This window comes from Pyrgilauda ruficollis, unplaced genomic scaffold (assembly GCF_017590135.1).
Source record: "Pyrgilauda ruficollis isolate IOZ18807 unplaced genomic scaffold, ASM1759013v1 scaffold23, whole genome shotgun sequence".
NCBI lineage: Eukaryota > Metazoa > Chordata > Aves > Passeriformes > Passeridae > Pyrgilauda > Pyrgilauda ruficollis.
Window position 1 is genome coordinate 13,533,634 of NW_024522539.1, and position 22,473 is coordinate 13,556,106.

The window sequence follows — 22,473 nt, forward strand, 5'->3', positions numbered from 1 at the left end:
CTTTTTGGGTTCAAATATGACTAATTTAAGCTTCACTCTGTCACAGTGGCACAGAGATGCAACTCAGCAGCATATAAGTGCATTTACAGTATTTGTTTTTACTGAATTCAACTAGCTATGACAACTAATAAGGAAGTTAAAGTCTTAAAAATGTACTGAACCTCAAAATTCCATTATCTTCCCATCAGATGCCTAAAGTTCAAGACACAGAGTTAATTTCTTCTGGAGTTGTCAAATTTAATTAAAACCCATACAAAATTAAAGGAAAATATCCACAGATCACTAGCCAATGTGGATGTAGTCAATGACTGGCAGTCTTGGCTAATATGATTCAAAAGGGAGCTTTTGATCTTATGTGCCTTTCAAGAACTACACTTGACAGTCAGTCAGAAACCTTAGGTATTTTAACTGGCTGTTTAGTTACAGCTCATTCTGCTTGCCATAAAACTCACTGCATTTCTTTCTCTGAGATCTGGGATTGACAGCCTAAGAAAGAAACCAACCATGAAGTAAATTAAGCTTCGTGCTATAAAACAAATGAGTTTTCTTCATTGTCAACAAGAAGCAAATGCTGGTGGGAATGACAGCTACTTGCAATAACAATTACTGGTTTAACAAGCTAGAAACAAAACATGTCACCATCATACTTTCCTGTAGTTAATATATTCACTTTTATGGCTTCTCAGCTGATAGCCACTGAGTTTAATTGGGAGTTAGACCTCTCCAGAGCCAACCCATCCTATCCCTGCCAGAACAGATTGAGCCAGGCTGGATCCTGGTTGCTGCTATTCCTTAGGTGAAGTCTCTTCCATTCCACTCTGACTTTACTGACAGGAAAAGGGAGATGGTATATGAAATATTTTCTAAATACAAGGGATGTTTTCAACTTTGTATTTCTAGTTTTAACCTGTCCTATTAAAACTAGAAATTTTCTACCCCATGGTTTTAGATATGTTTTTCTTTTAATGCTATTGTGCATTAATATGCATGCTAGTATCAGCAGTACATAATGAGGGATCTGTAAGTGCCAATTGCCCCAGCTTAGTGGAGTTCACTAGAAAATAGAATTAATTAATTTTCTAATGAGAATGCAAGCTGGCTAGCAAATTATACAAAATGTTTCTAAATGGGGAAGAAAAGCAGTGGCAGCATGAGAAATATGCAGTTTGTGGATGTATTACTGAAAAGGAGAACTAGCAAACTAAGGGAGTGCTTAGAGAAGTGGGAGTACATGGTGGGCCTGAGATAGAGCAAAGGAATTTGGAAGAGAGATGGAATTTAGATGGAAGAGGATGGGATGCAAGATGGAAAGTAAGAGGTTTGAAAGAGGGGACTTGAAAAAGAAAAATCTTAAGAGACAAGAACTATAGCATACCTTGGAGGAAGGAGAGGAAGAGGGGTTAATGGATGGTCATAGCTTCAGCACAATGGCAGTAAAAATAAAGAATAGGATGTAGATAAGATATTTATTTTTCTCCACTTCTCACCTCATGGAAACCCCTCAATCTGCACATAAAACTGGTCTTTGGCTTCTGCTTGTCTGGTATTTCAGTACTGGCATGGAATCACCTAACTTAGGCTTAGGAAAATTTCCAGCATATACAGTTTCGAAAACCAGATTATTGACATATACTGATAAGATAGAATTTCCACACTGAAAAAAAAATAATACAGCCACATTTTTAAACACTGTATGGGGGTAAATACCTTCTAACAGTGTTGTTTTCTCTTGTAACATCCATCTCAATAATAGTATCAGAGGAGAACATTAACCACTGCCTGTTGGTTTGGAGGGAACACTAGGAATAGACACAGCAGCAGTGCTTTACCTACTCTGCTACATCTCATACAGAATAGTGAATGGCATAGAAAAACAAATGCAGTGAGCATGAGGGTGTGAGGTTTGTGCCTAGCCTAGCATTTTTACAATAGGCATATCTGTAAGTTAATACAATTAAGAGAAAGTATCAGAGAGTATTTCATCCCCAAAAGTCAGAAGATGAAACCTTAGAAATTAAGTGGTCTCACATTTATACTGCAAAAGACTGCTTTGAGACACAAGCATGAAGAACTGGAATACACTGAGGTACAGAGTGATAGTTCAAACACAATTTTTACTGCTACCTAAATGAGTAGAAAAATCACAATCTTATTTTAGTTCAGACAGAGCCTCTAGAGGTCATCTTGTCCACTCCCCTACTGCAAAAAAGTCTTAAATGGATCATGTTGTTCAGGACTGTGTCCAGTTAACTGCTGACCACTTTGACAGCCTTCCTGGCTCTTGTCCAGGAGTTTCCACAACCTTCCTGGGTAGTCAGTGTTCAACTACTATCATGGTAGATTTTTCCTAACATCTAAGCATAACTTCCTATTTTTCAACTCGGGAACAGTACAAAACAATTCTAGAGAAAATGAGACATCTTTCATTCAGGAAAATAATAATAATAATAATAGTAGTAGTAGTAATAGTAATATACTTTTGGTGAAGTATTCCAGATTTCTTGGCCATTTCCAGCAAGGTGTGTATATTTCTGAATAACATAGCAGAAAGCTAAAGAATGAAATCTTGGCAAGCCCACATGACAGAACTCCTCCTTAGAGTAGCTCTCAATGGTTCACTCTCAATACATAAGGTTTTCAGCTTTCTGGCTGGAATCTAGAATTTTTACCAGCTTTCTATATGGAACTTGGGGCAGCACTTTGGGAGTGTCCTAAGCTGATCTCAGCCTTTGCTACTGGAAGAAATCTGAGTTCTGGGCTCATGCTCCCACAGCTTTGGCTTGCACCACTGCCTCTCTGAGTGAGAGTTACCTTATCCTTTTTTGAGGGGGCAGTTCTCTACGTGACCTGTACTTTGGGTTTAGATTAGCTTAAACTGCTCACAAAACTACCTGTGGTGGTTCTTCACTTAACATGTCATATATTTCAAAAAACACAAGTGAGCTCTATCTCTGATTTAAGTTGCAAAACTTGGGAGAATGCTGGATCAGTACCATCTTAGCTTGTGACTTCTTCAGCAAGACTCATGGTGATAAATATTTTGGTGGGTATGAGTGTGACCATTTTGGACTACTCTGATCATAAATTAGTTACTTTTTTAGAATCAACATTTAATAATTTATTTGAGAAAGTTGAATTAAAAAAACTTATCTACATGAATATTCAAATTCTTACTTATGTTGCATAATACTACTTGGGAATCTTTCATGGTTCTTGAAGACACTTGCTGGCTAATTAAATAATTTACTACACAACTGTTTTTGCTTATTTTCCAGTTTCTCCTGTTCCCTTTTAAAAAATTTCTAGTTAGGGGAAAGAAAAGCATTGAATAGTTGTTTGTATGTAGTAAGCAGCAGCAGAATCTCAAGGGAAATCCTGTTCCTTTAGGCTGTTCAATTCACTTGTGCAGACCAAAGGATAAATGAAAGCATGCAAACTTTTTTACATTTATCTGAACTTAGTCAAAGTTTGCTTATCCTACATTGCCCTTGGTTACTTGCATGACTTAGTTTTATATATTCAAGGGCTTTTGTCCTTGTTTTGTTTTACACAGTGAAGTGATCCAGCTGACTACAATGACTTACATTCAAGGCTTTGCAAAGCCTCTGCATAAGGATCTGCAATTCACTATTTGCAATCCAACACTCCAGACTCATTGGGCAAGACAGTAATGTCAAATATCTTGAAATTTTGAAGAGAAAATCATGCTGTCATTCAAAGAAGCATAACAGCTTCTGTAAAGAAGCAGACTATAAAACAAACATCTTGTCCGCCAAAAAAGGGGAAAAAAAATTAAAAAAAAAAGAAATTTAAATCTGGAAAATGAATAAAAACAACCAAATCAAGAGACTCATTGAAAAATAGTGCTAATGAAGTTCTTAAGCTGTTTATCAGACCTCAGCAGCCTCTTTGCAAACAATGGCTGTGGCAGAAGCTCATCAGATCTGCATTATTCTTTTAATTTTGGCATTCACTTGTGTACATTAGAAAATCTCTCTGAGCTTTATTTTATTCTCAGTTTGCTGCTTGAACTTTTTTCCCACCATGCTAAAGGGAGAAACTGTTTGCACTTTTGTTTCGCAACCATTTCCATTCCACCATAATTTATTCCTGACTGTTTAGAAAACTGGAAAGGCGCTGGGATATGCCTTCTGATATTTTTAGTTAGTTTAATATCATGAAAGTTACTGGATTATAACAGAAAACACAGTATTATATTTTTCCATGAAATCTGAAGAAGAGATCAGACAAGAGTGTAAAATATTCTTATAGTTGCTCTACTTTAACAAGCAGACAACACCTCTCCTTACCCTACTGTGGTGAGATATTAATACACTAAGAGAAACTGCAACCTTATTTCTGTGATATTTGTCCATCTTTCCTCTGCTTCTAAAGATCTCCTGGATTTTTTAACTCTTCTGTCACCATTTTACTTAGTCTCCTCAAACAGAGTTTAGATCTGGAAAGATATTTTAAACACAGGAGGATGTGTAGGATGAGATGGGAAGCAATGAATGTACACTAATTAAAGGCAGTTTGGAGGAAGGAAAAAAGGACTGACTAAAGGCTATAAAAAACCCTCCTGATAATAGTTCACTTGAGGACATTAGAGATGTCCATTGTATGTGAAAATCACAACTTATATTCTGCTTTCTGGTTCCATAGGAGACATGTTTGGAACTTTTTTTGTAATACAAATCAGCTGGGTTTTTTTCTGTTTGTGTGGGTTTTCTTTATGATATGAGTAAAGTGAAGCAGTTTCTCAGACATTTTTCTTATTCTTTGTGACATAAATAATCAATTTGAATCATAAAAACAGTACCTTATATTTTTTCTAACCACACTGGTATGGACACCCTATTAACTTAAAAGTGACTCAACATCTATGTCAGTTGTGATGAAAAGGGCTTGTAACCTTCCTGTGAAAAGCATGGCTAAGGTGCTAGGAAACAGATTCCTCTGTGACACTGCTGTAGAGCACAGGGACCACCACATCAAGCCTTCACATTTTACACAGGGCCTCTTACTAGAACAACAGAACCTGCAAAGTCACATCATTTAGTAATTATTAGTAGTCCTCAGTAATCAGCTAATGAAACAAAATTACAGTGCAAGATGTAATTCCTGGGAGTCAGATCTGGATAATACTTGGTCTTATACAAAGCTTTTAATTTACAGAAGTTTGGGGCTGAAATGAATATACTCCTTGTAATATTCAGAGTTGTTCCTTTTTTAAAAAAGACTGTCATGTTCAAATACAAGACGATAGAGGATGCCACTGTTTGATACATGAGTTGACGTGTTTTGTTTTGACCAATATGGATGAGCTTGTTATGATCTGTGGAAATTTGCTTGGAAAGATTGAAAAACCTGTATTTCTCCATAAATGTTCTTGTCCTTGGCTAGTGGAAGGATCTGGCTCCCTGAAGTACCAGTGCTAGCTGAGCACTCCCAGCCCTGTGGCTGGTGATGGTTTCCCTGCTGCCGCGTTCCTGGGAGAGCCGCGGGCTGTCCCAGCCCAGCAGCAGCCCTGGGTTTGGTTTCTGCTCCCACAGAGCAGTTACCTGCTCCACAAACCTGCTGCTCCTTGGGAAAGCCTCTTCAGCTGTGCACAGAAAGATGGGAGCTGCCCTGGCTCCTCCTGGGTTTGGTTTGCCTCTGACTGCAGTGTCAACGTGCAAGAGAAGGGAGTTCAAACGCAGGTGGCTGCCCCTGCTGAACACATTTCTTTTCTGGGAAGGCTTCTGGAAGTGCTGTGGGAGGATGCTGTGGGCTGGGTGAATTATGTGGGGAAAAGCAACTCCCAAGTAACCATCACGGCCCCAGCCCCACTGCTGGAGTGTGATCTGTGTGGGTCTGTAAGTTGGCAGGAATGTGCTGCAGCAATTTTGGGGATGATGGCAAGGGAAGGCAGGAAATGCTGCTAAAGCAACGTGGTGTTTCTGTTCCTGTCCTGTCTCTGCTCAGGGCTGCATTCTCAGTGCCCTGTGGATACAGTGCTTGCTTTTCTCTCAGCAAAGCACACGCTATCAAAAGTTTCCAGTCATTTACAAATCTAATATTGCTGACAGCAGTTGAACAAAGTATTGTCAATGGATTGGAAGCAAACAATTCTGTATCTCTGAGCAGCATATTAACATAAATACATTCAAATGTTAATTACTTCAAATTTAGATGATACAGATGTGAATTCTTCAGTTTGTCCTGAACTCTTCACCACATTTAGTAGCCTAAATAGACTACTAAACAATCCAGCTGTTCCCAATCTAAATATATGTGAGTTACAAAAATGGAAAAGAAAGAAAGGAAGAAAGATCTCACAATGGGTAGGCAGCAGCAAGCCTATTTGTACAAGCACTTATGTAGAAAAACAAATCTTTTAAAATTCACTTAGAATTTTAATTACTTAAATAATTTACTTTACTGTGTTAGCCAATTTATTTTTAATTTATTCAAAATTAAAAGATTTATTTTCCAAGAATAACCAGAAGCAGCCTGAAGTAAATGTCTATTCAGATTTAACCTTCACTTGTGCTTGCATTTTCATGCCTTTTACTGCAACTAGAATTTGATTTGTAAAAAGGAAAGGCTGGTAACCCTGGCTTCAACAACAGCTAACTGTGAAGCACTAAGAGCATGGCATGAAGCCATGTGCTGCTCATTGGCAGAAAGATAAGAATATGATATTCATTCAGTTCATCTCTCCCAAATCTTCTGGTAGTGATGTGAGGCCACATTTGCATGGTTTATAATCCTGTCTCCTCATTCCCTGTGTGCTCTTCATAAAAAACTCCCCTGAAGGGAAGATGATTGATATCCGTATGCAGACGTGGGGGACCCACACACATGTTTAATCATACAGCACTGCTACTTTGCACTTTTATTGGCTTGTTTTCTGCATTCATTCAGAAGTGTTTGCACATTTGTGTGCTTGGCATCCCCTTAATTACTCTCAGTAACTACACAGGTGTGCTGGTTTAGGGTTTGAGAGGAAGGCAGGAATGAGGCCTCTTACCATCTCTAAAACTATTAAATGCAACAATGAGGACAGAAAAAGTAATGAGCACTGACAGAGCTCAAGAAATTCAGATGAGCATTTTTATGGATTTTGGAGTGCTCACTCCCTCTCTGTCCCCACAGACAGAAATAATCTTTTCACAGAGGAGAATTTGCTCTTTTGTGCTGGGGAAAAAGCAGCCTGAAGGACCATGTAGGTGTTCTGACATTTCAGTCATGACGCTTGTTGCATTTGTGAAGAAACAGAGATACGGCTGATTTCTATCAAAGTATTCCTCCCAGCTAAGCTCACAGTTTCTCAGTGCCTTTGTAAGTGATTCTCTACAGGCATATCAGACAAGTGGGGACAGTATGGATTTTAATGGAAAGCAGGAAAGGAAGACCCTTAAGAGGACACTCAAATGTGTCCATCAGAGGATGGGTAAGGAACAACTAGAACCTCTGTAATATGACTCATCTTCTCGAGTTATTGAAGTGTCTTAGCAATACTTCTGTGTCAAGAGCTGCAGAGACATTCAGCAGGATAAGCAATGCATTTTGTACTCTGCCCTTCCCCAGGAAGCTTTTAATTGCCATGGTGATTCTGTGCTGTATCCTAGATTGACCAGAGAGCCCAAGACATCCAAGATAATGGGTAATGTTACATATCACAGAAATTTTGGAGCAACTCCTCCTTGCTTAATTTTCCTATACTTGGTAACACAGAGGTAGGATGTAGTATAGTTAGAGAGACTGTCTGGGATGAATAACAGCATTTTGCTATCTGACCCTCTGAAGCTGGCTTTACCTATGTCCATTTGCAATACACAGAACTATTCCTTGTGGTTGTGTAAGATGCCTCTGCCTCTGTGGCTCTGGTGTTCCTCAAAGGTTTCAGCTGATGCTAAATCATGGAAAATATGCTCTGGTCAGGTGTGGAAATTTTTGATGCTGTTAGTCACAAAAACAGGATAGATGAACGCCAGCAGCAGTGGTGCTGGAGCTGTGTGCTGTGATCACACACAGGGAGAGGAAGAGACAGCTTTGGGTTCAGCTCCCTGTTCTCCCATAACTTTCTCTTCTGTCCTTGAAGAAATAACACACACTTTCCTTCCACCTCAGTCTACTGGTACATTGAAGTGTAACAACCTGACCTTTCAATTTCAGCGTTTTGCAGCTAACCTCTAGGAAGATAAATCAAGTTTAAAGGCTTTGATTCCCTCTGGTTTAAACACCATGTAATGAGTGGGGTTGTGGGCGCTCTATTGTTTGATCTTATCTTGTGGTGCTGTTGGTAATTCCCAGGTTCCAGCATGTATTCAGAGCTGGGATGCCTTTCTGTGTTAGACTGGCAATGGTAATCAGCACCCAGAGCCAGTATTTAACACTAATTCAGGGTTCAGTCCTCTCAACAGGAGCCTGCTACAAAATACACTAGAATCAAGAATTATTTGTAAATAAAGCAACAGAAGACAGTTATTACTTTGCATGTTTGTGAGAAATTTAGCTGCACTTTAAGCTCTATACTATATTCAAAAATTGAACTGAGTGAAACACCTACAATTAATCACAGAAATTCATAAGGTAACTTGAAAAATGTAACTTGCTCTTCAAAATATATTTTTTTCATGCAAGATGTGCTGATGTATGTGATTAGTCATGCTGTACTCTGCTCATTTCATATGCCTTATGCTTGTCTTTGCAAAGATGAATGTTTTCATATCTAAATACAATCTCTCACTAACAATGATGTACTGAAAAAAAAAAAAAGACAGACTGCTGTTACAATTACATCCCCATGGTAACAAAAATGGTACATCATGAGCCTCTCACACATATTTATAATCTCAACTTCTTTTTCCTGGAACTCGGTGAAAGCCACTTCTCCAGCTCTCTGCCAGGACAAAGCCCTGGTGCAGCCAATGGCAGCACAGATCCCAGACCTAGCAGAGCACACTGGAACAGAGACCTTCCTACATCCTAAGGATGCTCCTCACACAGATGCTCTGCTCAGAGTTAAGGTCACTCTTTTATGTCTTTCTGCAGCAGCTTTTTGCTGTGATGGATTTGCATCTATCTGGGGAGATCTGTGTGTGGTCTGAGCAAACTGCCTTTCTTTTAAAGCAATAGAAAGAAACTGGGGAGAAAGCAAATGCTTTTTGCAAAAGTATGTAAGATGAGTTGGTGTGGAGAAAATGCTGGCCTTTTCCAGACACAAACAGCACAAGTTAAAAAAAAAAAGGCAAAACAAACAACCCCCTCAGAGTTCACCTGAATTAGGTTAAGCAAAGTAATCAGACTCCTTATCTCATAGTCCAAACTCAACCCAGATAAAATTCAAACCGTATTTTTCTAATTTTTAAGAAAAAAAAAAAAAAAGAGAGATAGTCAAAAAGCCAAAAATGAACATCTATCCTATTCCAGCAGCACAGAATGCTGTAGCAATATTTTAGCATTTTAACTTCAGGAACTTTGCAACTTTCTCAGAACTGCAGCTCTAAGCAGAAGCATACTTGTCTGTTGTATTCAGGTTGACTTCCTCACTGTTTTGTTTCACTCCATGTACACCTGAACAGTGCACAGGATGGAGGAACTGCAGGCCTCAATAACCATACAGAACATATCTGAAAATCCCCAATTTTTTCAGACTTCCACATAGGTCAAACTCTACAGTTACTAAAGCCTGAACTGTAACTATGTGTAAGCTCATAGTAAACCTTGTATTAAATATGTACTGGCTCAAGTGTTGAATACAGACCAGAACTGTAAACTCAGGCACCTGTCCACCACTCACACCTGGAGCTTTCCTTTCCTCCGCTCCCATTCCCTCCCTGCCAGCTGCTGAATGCTTTTCCTCAGGAATGGCTGAGTGACTTGCAGAGTTTCCATCCCACAGTTTCTGCAGTTTCCTCCTGCAGTTTCCATCCCATGGAGCCTGGAGCTCACTGGGCTCAAGCACAGCCTCTGCACCCTCTGTCCCAGGACCCCAGCACCAGGGGCCAATTTCCATTCACGCTGAGCTCACACTGCTCTGCCCAGCCTGGCCCTTTTCTTGCTAGAGAGACACATTTTTCCTTTTGTTTAAATTGCTGAAAATAATGTGCTTGTAGGTTAGAGGGAAGATTTACAAAGTAATTTTAAAAAAAATCCATTTGTTGATTTTCTACTCATATATTCACATTTTTAATCATTTAATTAACAAAAGCCCCACAAGAGAATAAATAGTCTGAAAAATTTCATGTGTTCTGGATGGGACATGTTTACAAACCATCAAGACAGGAAAATGCTCAATAAACACTAAGCAGCATATTCTATAAAGTAATTTAAAAAATGCCATTACATGTATATACATAGGCCAGCCTGGATGAGTGCATTTCAAAGGAAAATGGTATAAGCAGGCATTGCTTTGAAATACAGCTTCCATATATTGAACTTTAAACATTACAGACTAATTAAAGAATGTTTATGAAGATAGGACATATTTTGAAGGTGACAAGCTGCACAAAATTGAAGTAACAACACCAACAGAGCATTCTGCTAAGGAGAGGTAACTTGAGCTGGAATGTTTGATTTATCCAGAATTACTTCTAGTAAGTGGGGCCCACTCCTTGATTTATAGAAGAAATAGTTCTAGTAAATATGGCCAGGCAGCTGAATTACTGAATGAAGGACACAGTTCCAAAGCAAAAAATAGACAGAATGAGAGTGCAGAATCAGACCTTAATCCCACCTATCCCATGCAGGAAACTTCACTGGATTAACAATGGCCCTCTCCTACAAATATTTTAAATTTGTTTATAAAATTGAGCCTACAACAGAGCAATCATTAGCCCTAACACTCTGCTTTCAGCTTTTTCACAGTCTTTCACTGCATTCTCTTTTCCTGCTCTACATTGTAGCCTTGGTCTTTGCTCAGATCTGCCACACCACGCAGAGGATTCAGTCAGGAAACAGAGGAAGTGCCACTGCATCTGGTACTGCCACTCTGCCCTTCAGCTTTATGGAACATGCTTAGGACGGCAGGCTGAGTTCAGAATATGCCTGGCATGGTTTAACCCCAGCCAGAAACTGCAACACTGATGCAGTTGCTTACTCAGACCCCTCCCCTGGTGGGGAGGAGAATTAGAAAGAAAAGGTAAAACAAATGGGTTGAAATGAGAACAATTGAATAAGTGAAACCAGCCCAAACCAGGAAAATGCTAAAGATGAGGGGACTTCAATAACTTTATTCACTGTATTACAAATTAATGGGAGGAGGAGGTGTTCACAGACAGAAACTCTACCTGTTTCCCATATATATAACAATTAAGTAACTCAGCCCAGAATAGCCATTTATTGCCTTCTCATTACATTTACAGTCTAAAGTCACCTTTCCTAAAATATCAAAATGGATAATGGCAGCAATCTCTATCAACAAAACTCCACTTTTCCCAGTCAGGAGCAATTCTCCTGAGCCATTCTTTATTTCAAAGACCTCCAGCATGCAGACTGCATGAAGAGCCATTTATATTCCATCCATCACAAATCTAATAAACCTAAGAGCTCAGTGGAAGAGAAGTTTTCAAACTTCATTTTAATTAACTACTCACATTTTGGTTGGCCTTTATAGTTTAATTATTTGCTTAAAAAAAGCTAGAAAAAATTAAATCAAATATCAAGAAGCACACCAAGTAATGAAGATATTTTCAGGCTGGGTTTTGGAGATTTCACTATAAAACTCACCTTAATGCTACACGAGATACTTAACTAAATCCTGAGCACACCTGCAATTATCCCTAAAGGTCTGAAGAAGCCAGAATCTGAGCTGGTAGCAAGAGTCAGGCAGGTACCACCCTGGCAGTGAAGGTGCCTCGGGCTTAATTTGCTTTGCAGTGGAATGTGGGAAAGAAGGGGATATCCTAAACACCTTCAGCTTTCAGCAACATCACTAGTTAGGGGCTGAGTACAAGACAGCAAAGAGCAACAAACAGCAAATTCCTGGGGATTCTTTGCACCAACAGAACCAGAGCAAATCAGCAGCTGATGTAAAGGGCGTGGTCCTTGTTTTCCATTATCACCCCTAGGCCAGGTCATGCAGAGCTGGCAAAGCATCCTGACTGTGCTGTTCAGCCCTGGCTGAACAAATTTGCAACAGTTGCTGCAGTTTTGAAGGAGCCTGGCTCTCCCAGCAAGAGGCTGTACCACTACAAGGTTAATTCATAAACGCCAGAGCTTTGCTTTTATACAAAAATGTCACTGGTATGGCAGAAGTCAAAATAAAAATGTTGGGATGGTCTCAAAAATGTGGTGCAACAGTGAAAATTTATATTTTCCACTTCTGAGATTTTATTGAATATTTTTCTTTTGCACCTATTTTTAAGAAATCAGAAACATTCTTTTGTCTGTTCCTGATGTTGAATCTCACATGCTGGATCAGGGAATATTACTAATATTATTTATGCAGTGGTAATAACTGTTTACACAGGATTTTCTTCTTAATTGGGAATATGTGCTGTAAGCTGATTAAAAGCCATTTTACTGTATAAAAAGGTCTATTGCTGACCACTGGAGAAGTGAAGGGTAATTGCTCTGGCCTGTTCCTTTCATGGTGAAAAGGAAGTCAGGTGGGAAAGAGGCATCAGGAATTCCAATCTTTTATGTCACAAACATGTACACTGACTTTTTCTTCATCTTTTCTTTGCTTGAACAACCTTTTTCACATTGACAGTTCTTAATTTGGCTTTTTATTCCTATACAAACCTCCCCAAGTTTATTAATTCCCTCTACTGCATTCTTCAAGATCAACACTGGCTGCAGCTCCAGCCCACACCTGTGGGTGATCAGGGGTAGCCCTTGGCCAGCAGCTGCAGTCTTAATTTCAGCGTCCCTGCAGAAGCACCAGGATGGCTTTTTAAAGTAACGGATTTTTATCCTCACCACTGAGATAGCAAAATTCAGTTTTGTCTGTATGACTAAGAAGCCCTGAGCCACCTTTAATAGAAAAGTACAGCTTTAACCTTGGCACATGGGGAGGATATTTGCAATAGACCCCCACACTGACTTCATTTGGGAAGACTGAGGGGTCACCACAGTGCTCCCAGGGCTGCAGACGGGTGGAGCTGGAGCAGACACTGCTCTGACCTCTGCTGCAGGTTGGCTACACAGAGCTGCTGTGCACCAGCACCATGGGCAGGGATGGAAGTCCAGCCCTTTCACTAATCTCCATAGATTTTGAGGATCTGGGATTCATCCTGCCTTTATGGCTGCCTGAAGTATGGACATAGCACCAATCTTTCGTCACCTGGCCAGTTTATGAGTGCTTAACTCACCTTCCAGCCTATCCTCTCAGTACTAAGCCTGTAGGAATTCAGGCTTTTTCAGCTGATACAGTTTAGTGAGCTCAGGACATGACTCTAAAAAGGAACAGGAAGAAACCCCTAAGCTGTGTGAAGCAAAAATTAAACATAAGAGGATTTTAAATGCTGGGGGGGAAATGTCATTAGGCACAGGTAATTTGACACTGTGGATCAAAAGATGTTGAGAATGTTTATGAGTAAGTGCTGAGACAATAAGAACTATTGAACTGACTAACCTGCTGGTTTCAGTAGGATGACATTCAAGCACACAAAAGTGAAAATCAGTAAAGAAAATGTCTTGCATGTTTCTCATTGGCTGTCAGAGTGTTGTTAACTTCTGACTACAGTTATTAGCTTCAGTTTTGCTTGAGGGTACCAATCAGGAACATAGTATTATGGTGTAACAAGTGATGTCTTAAAATGTTCTTACAAAGTCTTTATTAAGATTGAAAGTAATTGAAGCCCAGTTCAAAGAGCCATAACTTTTTCTGTAATTTAGGTGAGATTCAACCACATAAAAGTAAAGAATCTAAATTTGAAGTGCAAAAATTACAGCTCATAGATTTTAGTCAGGATATCACCTTAGGCTAGTCCCTGGGAAATATGTGTTTCTCAATAGGGGCTGCACATCACTGCACGCCACTCTCTAGGAATGCAGTTTTATTTTAGTTCTTTTCCCCCTTGCAGTTGCCACATAGCTTTTCTAGTGTGGATGCTAATGTACTGAAATCCATTTTAAAGTCTACAGATATTGTTACAGAGTTTATAATGTCCAGGCTAACACCTTTCACAAAGCATTATTAAGTTTCTCTCTCTTGTATATTCTGAGGAGCACAGGGCAACAGGGCAAGGGAAGGATAATTTGAGACTCTGGTAAGTGTGTTTTCAAAGATGGTCAGTCCGATGGATTGTATGAATTGAAAAAACAAACAAAACCAGGAGTGAGAACTGGAAGAATGGAGACAGTGCAATTTCCTTCAAAGACTTGCTGAAGTTATTACCTCTATCTTTAAAAATGAATCAAGGACTATTCAAGTCTCCTGATGTCAGTTACTTTCCTTTCATTAACTGCACTACCACAAAATAACATGACAAGCAGTCCAGTAGCAATCTGCCATCTGTCCTCTCAGATCTTGACTGCAGTTATGGGTAGAGATGACCAAAGCATCCTCCACTCATCTCCCAGTGTGCCAAGGAAACCTAACTCTCCATTGGCAGGGCTACTTGGCCAGTACTGTCTGAATAGCAAGTAACTTAAAGCAGCTGGCATGGAGGAAAACCACACCAATCCCAACAACTTGATACAGTGCCTGGTCTCATTCTCTGTTGGGAAGATTCTCCAACATCTCAGATTATACTGTGAAGCCATTTTTCTTTCCTCCTTTATAGCAGAAAGGGTTCGTAACAGGAGTTTCCTTGTTTTTGTGTTCAAACACATAAAGTGTTCTGTAAGTGTTCACAAAATGAAGAGACAAAAACTGGTGAAGTTCTTTGAAGCATTTCAAGCCCACCCATCATTTTACGGGGAGGCACTGCACAACTCTGTTGAAAAGAGTGTTAATGTAGTTTGCTGTGAAGCATTTAAAACAGTGTCCAAAAAACTCTCCTAAGCAGGGAGAAACCCTGCAGAATGTCTCCTGCCCCTTGTTTTACCAGCTTCACTTGGGGCCACAGAGAGTGACAAACCCTCTAAAATCAGAACCTTTCCTCTAGTGGTGGATGAGTCAATCCAATAATGATTAAAACATTGGAAATTGCTTGCTCCAACAAACAGTATTAAAAACTCAAAACACTGCTATAAACCAAGCCTCAGCAGGCAGTAAAGTTTTTACATCTGAGGAGCAATGGTAGGATTTATGATTCAAACACTGATGGAACCTTAAGTGGAAATGACTTAGTTCATATGTAACCTTCTTTCATGTGCTAAATGCTTCGAATAACAGAAAGAAATACCATGAAAACAGCATGGGACATCTTCACTTAGGGCTTGTCTTCACAGTACAAGTCACATTTGAGTCGGTGCTTGCTCAGAATAGGCTCTTTGAGCTAGGTTTGAGTAAAAGATCACACTTCAGAATAACTCTTGGCTTTCAGAATATGCTTGCAGAGTGTCCTGCATGCCAACCTGCAAAGGCTCTGCCATGTGCCTGGCAGTGGCAGGCAGCTGAATCATGCTGCCAGCAGCATGGCTGCTTTGAAAGTCTGCTGTCCCCCTCAGCTCTGCTACTTTGAGTGCTCAGTGGCAGCTCTCTGGCCTGGGCCTGTGATGTGCACTGATGGTAGAGTTCCTTCCTGCCACTCCTAAAATAGTTCCCATGCCTGTGCTGTGGGCTCAGGCCCTCCTAGCAGATCCCCATGGCACAGCATCAGTTCAAGCACCAGCAACACTCCTGCTTCAGTACAATCCCTTTCTGGCTGCTGAAAAGGACTTTTTGAAACATCACTAATTTAAAGCTGGGGCCATTCATGTGTAGAAAGAGATCACACTGGGAATTTAACTCAGGATTTAACCATGCTATTCAGCTAATAGTTCTGAAACAGGCTTCCTGCAACCTAATGGATTCTGAATTGCTCTGCACTTCTGAGTAGCCAGTTATATCTGTGCAGAGAAACCACCCAGCAGTGGCGCTCTCAGCTTTGCTCAGGTGCTGAGCCAGGACACTGCATTATAGGAACTTGTCATATTCACCTGGGACAGTGCACAGAGCTTTCAGAAAATGTTACTGAACTTTGGAGGACAAGTTATTATTGGCAGTATTTCTATCTCATGTAAAATTGCATATGATGAATGGAAACATGTAGATTTTACACACCCTGAACAGGCAGCCCTTCTCAATAGACTTTACTTCTGGTGATATGAATGATCTCTTAAAGATTGTTTCTTCATTCATAAATTAAAGATCCCATACAAATTAGTTTTGTAGTGCTCTAGCACTATAAGCAGGCTGAGAGAGGTTCCAAATTAATGTTTGTGGGGCTAGAGAATAACAGCTACTAGTGCAAGTTAATTACTGCTTCGCCTGGCTGACATCTTCAGCAATGCCTTCACCATGCAGATTCAGTGGAGCTTAATAATGGATTTCTGAAACCAAATGGTTAGAGACCTGTTTCCCCACTATGCCATTTAAAAGAGTTGCCCACTTGAGGTAGTTTTGGAAAAGGTTCATGGAGGTGATGAAGCAGAAAACAGAGAGGAAAAGTGCTGAATGACTAGCTGTGGTCTGTGATTATTTATAATTTTTATGCTTTTTGTTTCAAAACCAGGTGGGAGTGTGCATGATGGTAGACTTTATTAATGCACATTGCCATCTTTATTTAAAATCTTTCTATTTCTATGTTGTACATTTAGTTGTGATTATACACAGCCTAGTAACACTTTCAAACATTTACTGATGCTGCTCCTCAAAAAGTTTCTCTTACTTTAAAAATGCCATTGTCCCTTGCAGGGTATTTAATTTTACATGCTGTGTAACTTCCTACTAACATGCTGATCTAAAATGGTTGCAATGAAAGGTCTTTCAGGTGTGCTTTTTAGTTAGTAGTTCACAAACCAAAAACAGAAGAGGAAAATTTACCTTTAGTAAAGTGTGTTATTAAAAAGGGTTTTTTAATTGTATGAAATGTGATTACACATTTTTGGCCATTTTTTGGCATTTAGGAATGACATTTAAGTTCAAGAGTGACAGATTTAAGTTCAGAGGTCTAGACATATGAACAGCTCTGGCAGTTGAGGCTGTACAGGTGACTGAATTTCCTATGACACTTCCTCAGACTGTAAATGGAGCTTTGACTGGTGCTGGGGCAGGGATAGTGTGCTCAGATTGGAAAATGTGGAATACTGACTGCATACATAGTATATTCCATTAGATTCACACAACCCAGGTGGATGCTGATATGGTACCTCCGCAGAAAAAGGTCATTGATATTTTCCTGTGTCTGAGCAGTGAAGAATTAAAGTCTGCAACTTCAGCATTAAGATGCCTGCTGTGTCACCTGAACTTACATCAATCACAGGAGTGCAGAGGAAAGGCTTTCAAAGAATAATAATACTCTGCCCTGACAACAGCTGTCTGGTAAAGCTGATGCAGCACTTTTTGTGTAGTTCCAGTGACACAAGTGGTGCCACTTGCTGTTAAGAAGCTCCTCAGAATGGCCCAAACACCCCTCACCTGAGCTTAGCCACGCTTTGCTCATTTTCTACTGCCTGCCTATGTCTGGTGGAAAAGGTGAATTAGTGAGAGGGCTGCTCCTAAGAAAGGTGGTACAGGCAGCCCCTGCTGTAATCTGCCTTGCCTCTGGAGACTGTCTATTAAAGGAGGAGTCCCAGGGAAAAATCTGGCAGAAGGATACCCCCAGGAAACAGTTTGACCGATTGTGGTAATATGAAATTGAAATGAAAAAGTTCCTGGGAAAACTTTCATTCCAATAAGTGAGTGGCAATGACTCCCATTGCTTTGCAAAGTACTTTAGCACAACTGGTTATTTTATAATATTCAAATGTATTTAATGGTATTATTTTATCTGTATGGTACTATACTGTGGTTTGTTTTTTCTTCTTCCTCTCCTCCTTCCCTCCAGGATGAAAAGAATCAAGTATTAACAACAAATATTTGGCTACAAATGGTAAGTTTTGAAACAAAGTATGTTTGTTTTCCCCCTTCAGTTATAGAGTTTAATCTGGTGAGGGGTTTGAATTTTAGAAAACTTTCAGGTCTGTAGAGAAAATATGAGTTGACTCCTAATTCCATGTCAGATTTTCTTTGCTACCACTAGATACCACAGCAGAGAACTTTGTCCTTATTAACTCATGGCCAGCATTGCTGGGCAGGAGTCAATTTTTATTCACCTTTTAATAAATGGAAGAGATACTAGACAATTCAAGAACTTTGTGAGAGAATTTTGGAATTGTTTTCTCTGAAAGGTTACATTATGACTCAGAATTAACAAAGTGCTTCTTAGCATGCTGACTCCTGTGGAGTCCTAATGCATCCACAAACATTTCTACCGTAAGTTTGTCTTAAGCTCTGCACAGAGGGTGATGTGGAGTTTTCTCCATCTATAGCAGCATGGATGAGAATTTGCCATTAGTTGAATTCCCACCAGTACTACAGAAATGAAACTGTTTGGGTTAGGTAAAGGAAGTCACAAAAGATTTCTATTATTCCAGACAATCACGTGGCTTTTGCAGAAACTTTACACCTTTCAGTTTCTTTTACCAGCTCATTCCATTTAAAGGCATTATTTTTTCTTTTATTGTAGCATTTTAAATAGACCACCTCACCTGCCCTGGGGTAGGCATTGGGAAACAAAGGAAATACTATTCTGATGACCTGTAAGAATAGCAAGGCTATTCCATATATTCACAAAGAAAATCTGACATGGAAGAAGCACTCAACTCATGCTTTTTTACAGACCTGTTGTACAGCAAGATTAAAACTGTCAAATATAATATGTTTTTGGCTTTTAGCTGAAAAGACCACAGTTGCTATGATTTCTTGCCAGTAAAAGAGCCAACAAATTCATACTCACCAGGCTTTAATTTATTTTCCTTCTCTTTTATCTCACAGCATCCTTATCCTTTTTGAGTTTGTTTTTTTCCCCCTCAGGAATTTTTTGATTGTATTATATATTCTGTATTTCTTTTGATTTATTCACCTTAGCACATACTGGATATGAAGCACCTTAAGACTGCAATGAACAGATCACTTGGTTACTACCAAAAAATGTAGCCACTCCTCATGTCTTGTGTACACATAAAAATAAAAGTGTTTGCATATTAACTGTCTATTAATGGTGTTCTGACAGAATCAAAGCAAAGCTTAAGGCAAACACATGCCATTCTATTATTCTAAATGATCTGAAGTAAATTTTTTCCTGAAATCCCTCTCTGTTGCATTCTGTGATACATATGTGTGTATAATCAGCAATGTATCTTAAATGTATTTTATGTAATTATAATACAAAGAATAACTTGAGAGAAAGGGGAATATGAATCTAGTATTTATACATGCAGACTATTTCATCCAACTACTATCTCCATGGCAATACTGTTCAGCATCAAAAATCTAAAACTTGATTTAAGGTATAGCAGGAGCCTTGCTTAATCCCACAGGTTGGTAATAACCAAAGCACCCTGAGCCCTTTGCTATTTTGATCCAAATTAAATGTGCTTCAGCTCCTTTAACGGTATCTCTAAAGTTAAAGCAAAATGAAGCAGATCATGCCCTGCTGGATGGGTGAGTACTTTGTACACAGGGCTGACAGAGCAACCATAAAATCTGTTTCACATTATCTCTAAAGCAGCCTTGACTATTAAGTTTTCTGTTGCCCTTGGACTGTCTTTACGTCACTCAGCATCACCCTGCGCTGCAGTGTCGTGGCCATGGTAACTCCTAACGTAAGTTGGGCTAGGAAATGATTGGATATGTTGATATCCAGGATGCCTTCAGCTGGCAGTGAGTGCAGCCTGCCAGTCCTGGCCCTGCCACCATGAGTGTGAGTGACCTGCTCTGGCAGCTCCTGAGGATGTGTCACCCAAAGCCACGAGAGCCACGGCTTTCAGTGCCTTAAACCCACACAGCTTATTTGCTTGCATTGCTGGCCTTTGGAAAAAACAGATGTATCCTGGCATCTCAGGACTTCTACATTACACAGAGATGAAGTGGTAAAAATATTAGTGACATTTGTCAACCAAGAAGTTCATGTAAAACAGTTTACTGGGAAAAAGCATGGAAAACTTCTGAAAAAGTATGAGAAGCAGTTGGTCAGCTTACAGAAGCTGTGTATAGATGGCTGTGAGCAACACATGTATCTTAACTAGAGAACTGTGAAAACAAGAACTATGAACAGAGCCTAGTAATTGAAGATTTCCATAAAAAACTATTATCTGTAAAACTAAAGGAAAAAAAATAGTGCATGACTCATATCTTTTGTCCGGTTTTGCTACAAACTCATTGTAAAAAATGAATGAGATAAATATAGAAGCACAGGCCAAGAATAAATATAGTAAACACTTCACAAAAGCTGCATGATGAATGCTATTAGTTGTGTTGAATGCATCAAAATGGTCATTTATGTTTTGGTAAAAGTACAAGAATGTATTTGAATACCTGCAGCATGAGGCTAACTGAGAACTTGGTGTATCAAATCAAAACTTGCCTGTGACAGTAATACAAGGAATTCCATAGACCAGTTTGATGTGAATACCCCATGAGAATGACCAATAACATTTACCTCCACAATACCCACTGGCAATTTTTCCTGACCTTAATGTCTATCAAACATTTTGACAAGAACCACTAGACTGAAGGTGTAAGTGTTGTACATTTACTCACCCATTTATAAGTTTACATGTAAGAAATTAACATTAGGCATTGCAACAGCTTGGTAAATCTGGACAAGTCCTCACTGTAAGTTACATGATGCCTACAGCCAAGTGAAGTTAATGTAAACAACATAATAATGGAGATACAGAGAAGTGCATACTGAAGCACAGACAGAGAAAATTTGGTAAATTTTGTAAAATGAATTGAACTTTTTTATTCCTTATACCCTTGGCGCTCAACAGAAACCACCCTAGTATCACGACAAGTCATTTGCATAGTAAGGGGTGATGTACAACCTCAATTTCAGGAAAATACAGCTCATGCTACTGTTTCCCTGGGGTGCAGGAGGCAAGCAGCTTGCTGGGGCTGCCACAGCGCTCAGCTGGCTGCAGGCTGGGGCTCTGCTCTTGTTTATGGCTGTGCTGCACCATATGTTTCAATGACAGAGTGTGGGAGTTAGCAGTGCAGAGCTCAGATCAAAGCCCTGCTGGTGCAACTGTGCCAGCCTGCCTGTGCCAGCAGCCAGGCCTGGGCTGAAAGGAGCACAGGCAGCCCCAGGGCAGCTGCCTCCAGTGCAGGAAGTGCCAGCCAGGGAGGAAACTTGTGGGACTGAGCGGTGCTATGGAGCAGCTGCCTCAGAGTTTGCCCAAAGCCAGGCCCCAGGATTTGCCAAGACCTTCTGCTGGCATTATCCTTGTGCCATCACAGTCATCTTCTGTCAGCAGTGAATGCTGGCTGCCCTACCCCATTCCTATTAGCAAGGTACTACATCCTGAGAATTTCCAACCACAGCAAACAAAGTTGTCTATGAAGATAAAGATAATGGAAGTTACTGCATGAATTATAAAAGCAGTTCAATCCCAAACTGGCACCTGAGACAGTGTGAACAACCAACCACAAGCACCCCAAATCTCTTCTAGGCTGTTATGTGCACTGCAGTGTGAATGGAAAATGAGGGGTTATGAGTTCCACTGTGCTCTAGGTGGCCTAATTCACTCTTTCCAAACATTTCAGTCCCTGAAGCTAAACAAGAGAACACCTATTTCAGCCAATCCAGTCCCTAGAGCACTACAGTGAACCAGTGGATGAGATGACCTAACTTACTTTTTGTGTGTATGGCTTAGTACTGGACAGATCATTATCTACAGTGGAATGTGTCTGAATACCCGGGAGTGAAGAATGTCCGTTTTCCTGATGGACTGATTTGGAAGCCCGATATTCTTCTCTATAACAGGTAGACACACTTTTCTTTGTGTGTGTGGAGGGGATGGAGGGAAGATCATAGAATTAGAGACTTGTAAAATATCCCTTGAAAGCTCGACTGCTCCAGGGAAAGGGAGTCTACATGAAGTTTTCTAGCACGCTGTCCAAACACAATGATAAGGCAAGGTAAATCTCATCAAAATGCCTAGATTTTAAAATAATTTTCCAAAACTTTCTAGGTGTTTGGAATACTGAAAAATTACCAGTCTCCTGTTCACAGAAGAGAAGGACATATTTGCAAACACTTTGTGAATAACAATATTGTCTCTACTACCATTCTAGCTAATTAGTAGCTTTTATGAGATGGTGTTTAATGGTATGGATAATGATAATTTTCTCTGAATTTTTTTGGTCTAAATGGTTACTGGTGAATTCAAATATGATGTTTGCCTGCTTGTCAGGGATTAGTTTGGGTTTCACTATGGACAGGAGAGGTAATTGCCAGGAAGGTTCTTAGCATTTTTCCACGTCCAGTTTTAGTGTTATTCTTTCCTCCTGTTACAAAAATAGCTGAGATATTTGCTGCTCTCCTCGTCAGACTGTTTTGAGTTGGG

At 39.8% G+C, this 22,473-nt stretch overlaps 1 protein-coding gene across 1 annotated transcript in view; it reads left to right on the plus strand.

The window, feature by feature from the left end:
* Positions 1–22,473, plus strand: part of CHRFAM7A (CHRNA7 (exons 5-10) and FAM7A (exons A-E) fusion) — a 39,259-nt gene that overhangs the window by 1,791 nt on the left and 14,995 nt on the right. The window contains exons 3-4 of the mRNA XM_041469039.1: positions 17,910–17,954; positions 21,781–21,890. Of these exons, the coding sequence (XP_041324973.1) occupies positions 17,910–17,954; positions 21,781–21,890 (155 nt within the window). The remainder of the gene's footprint in view (positions 1–17,909; positions 17,955–21,780; positions 21,891–22,473) is intronic.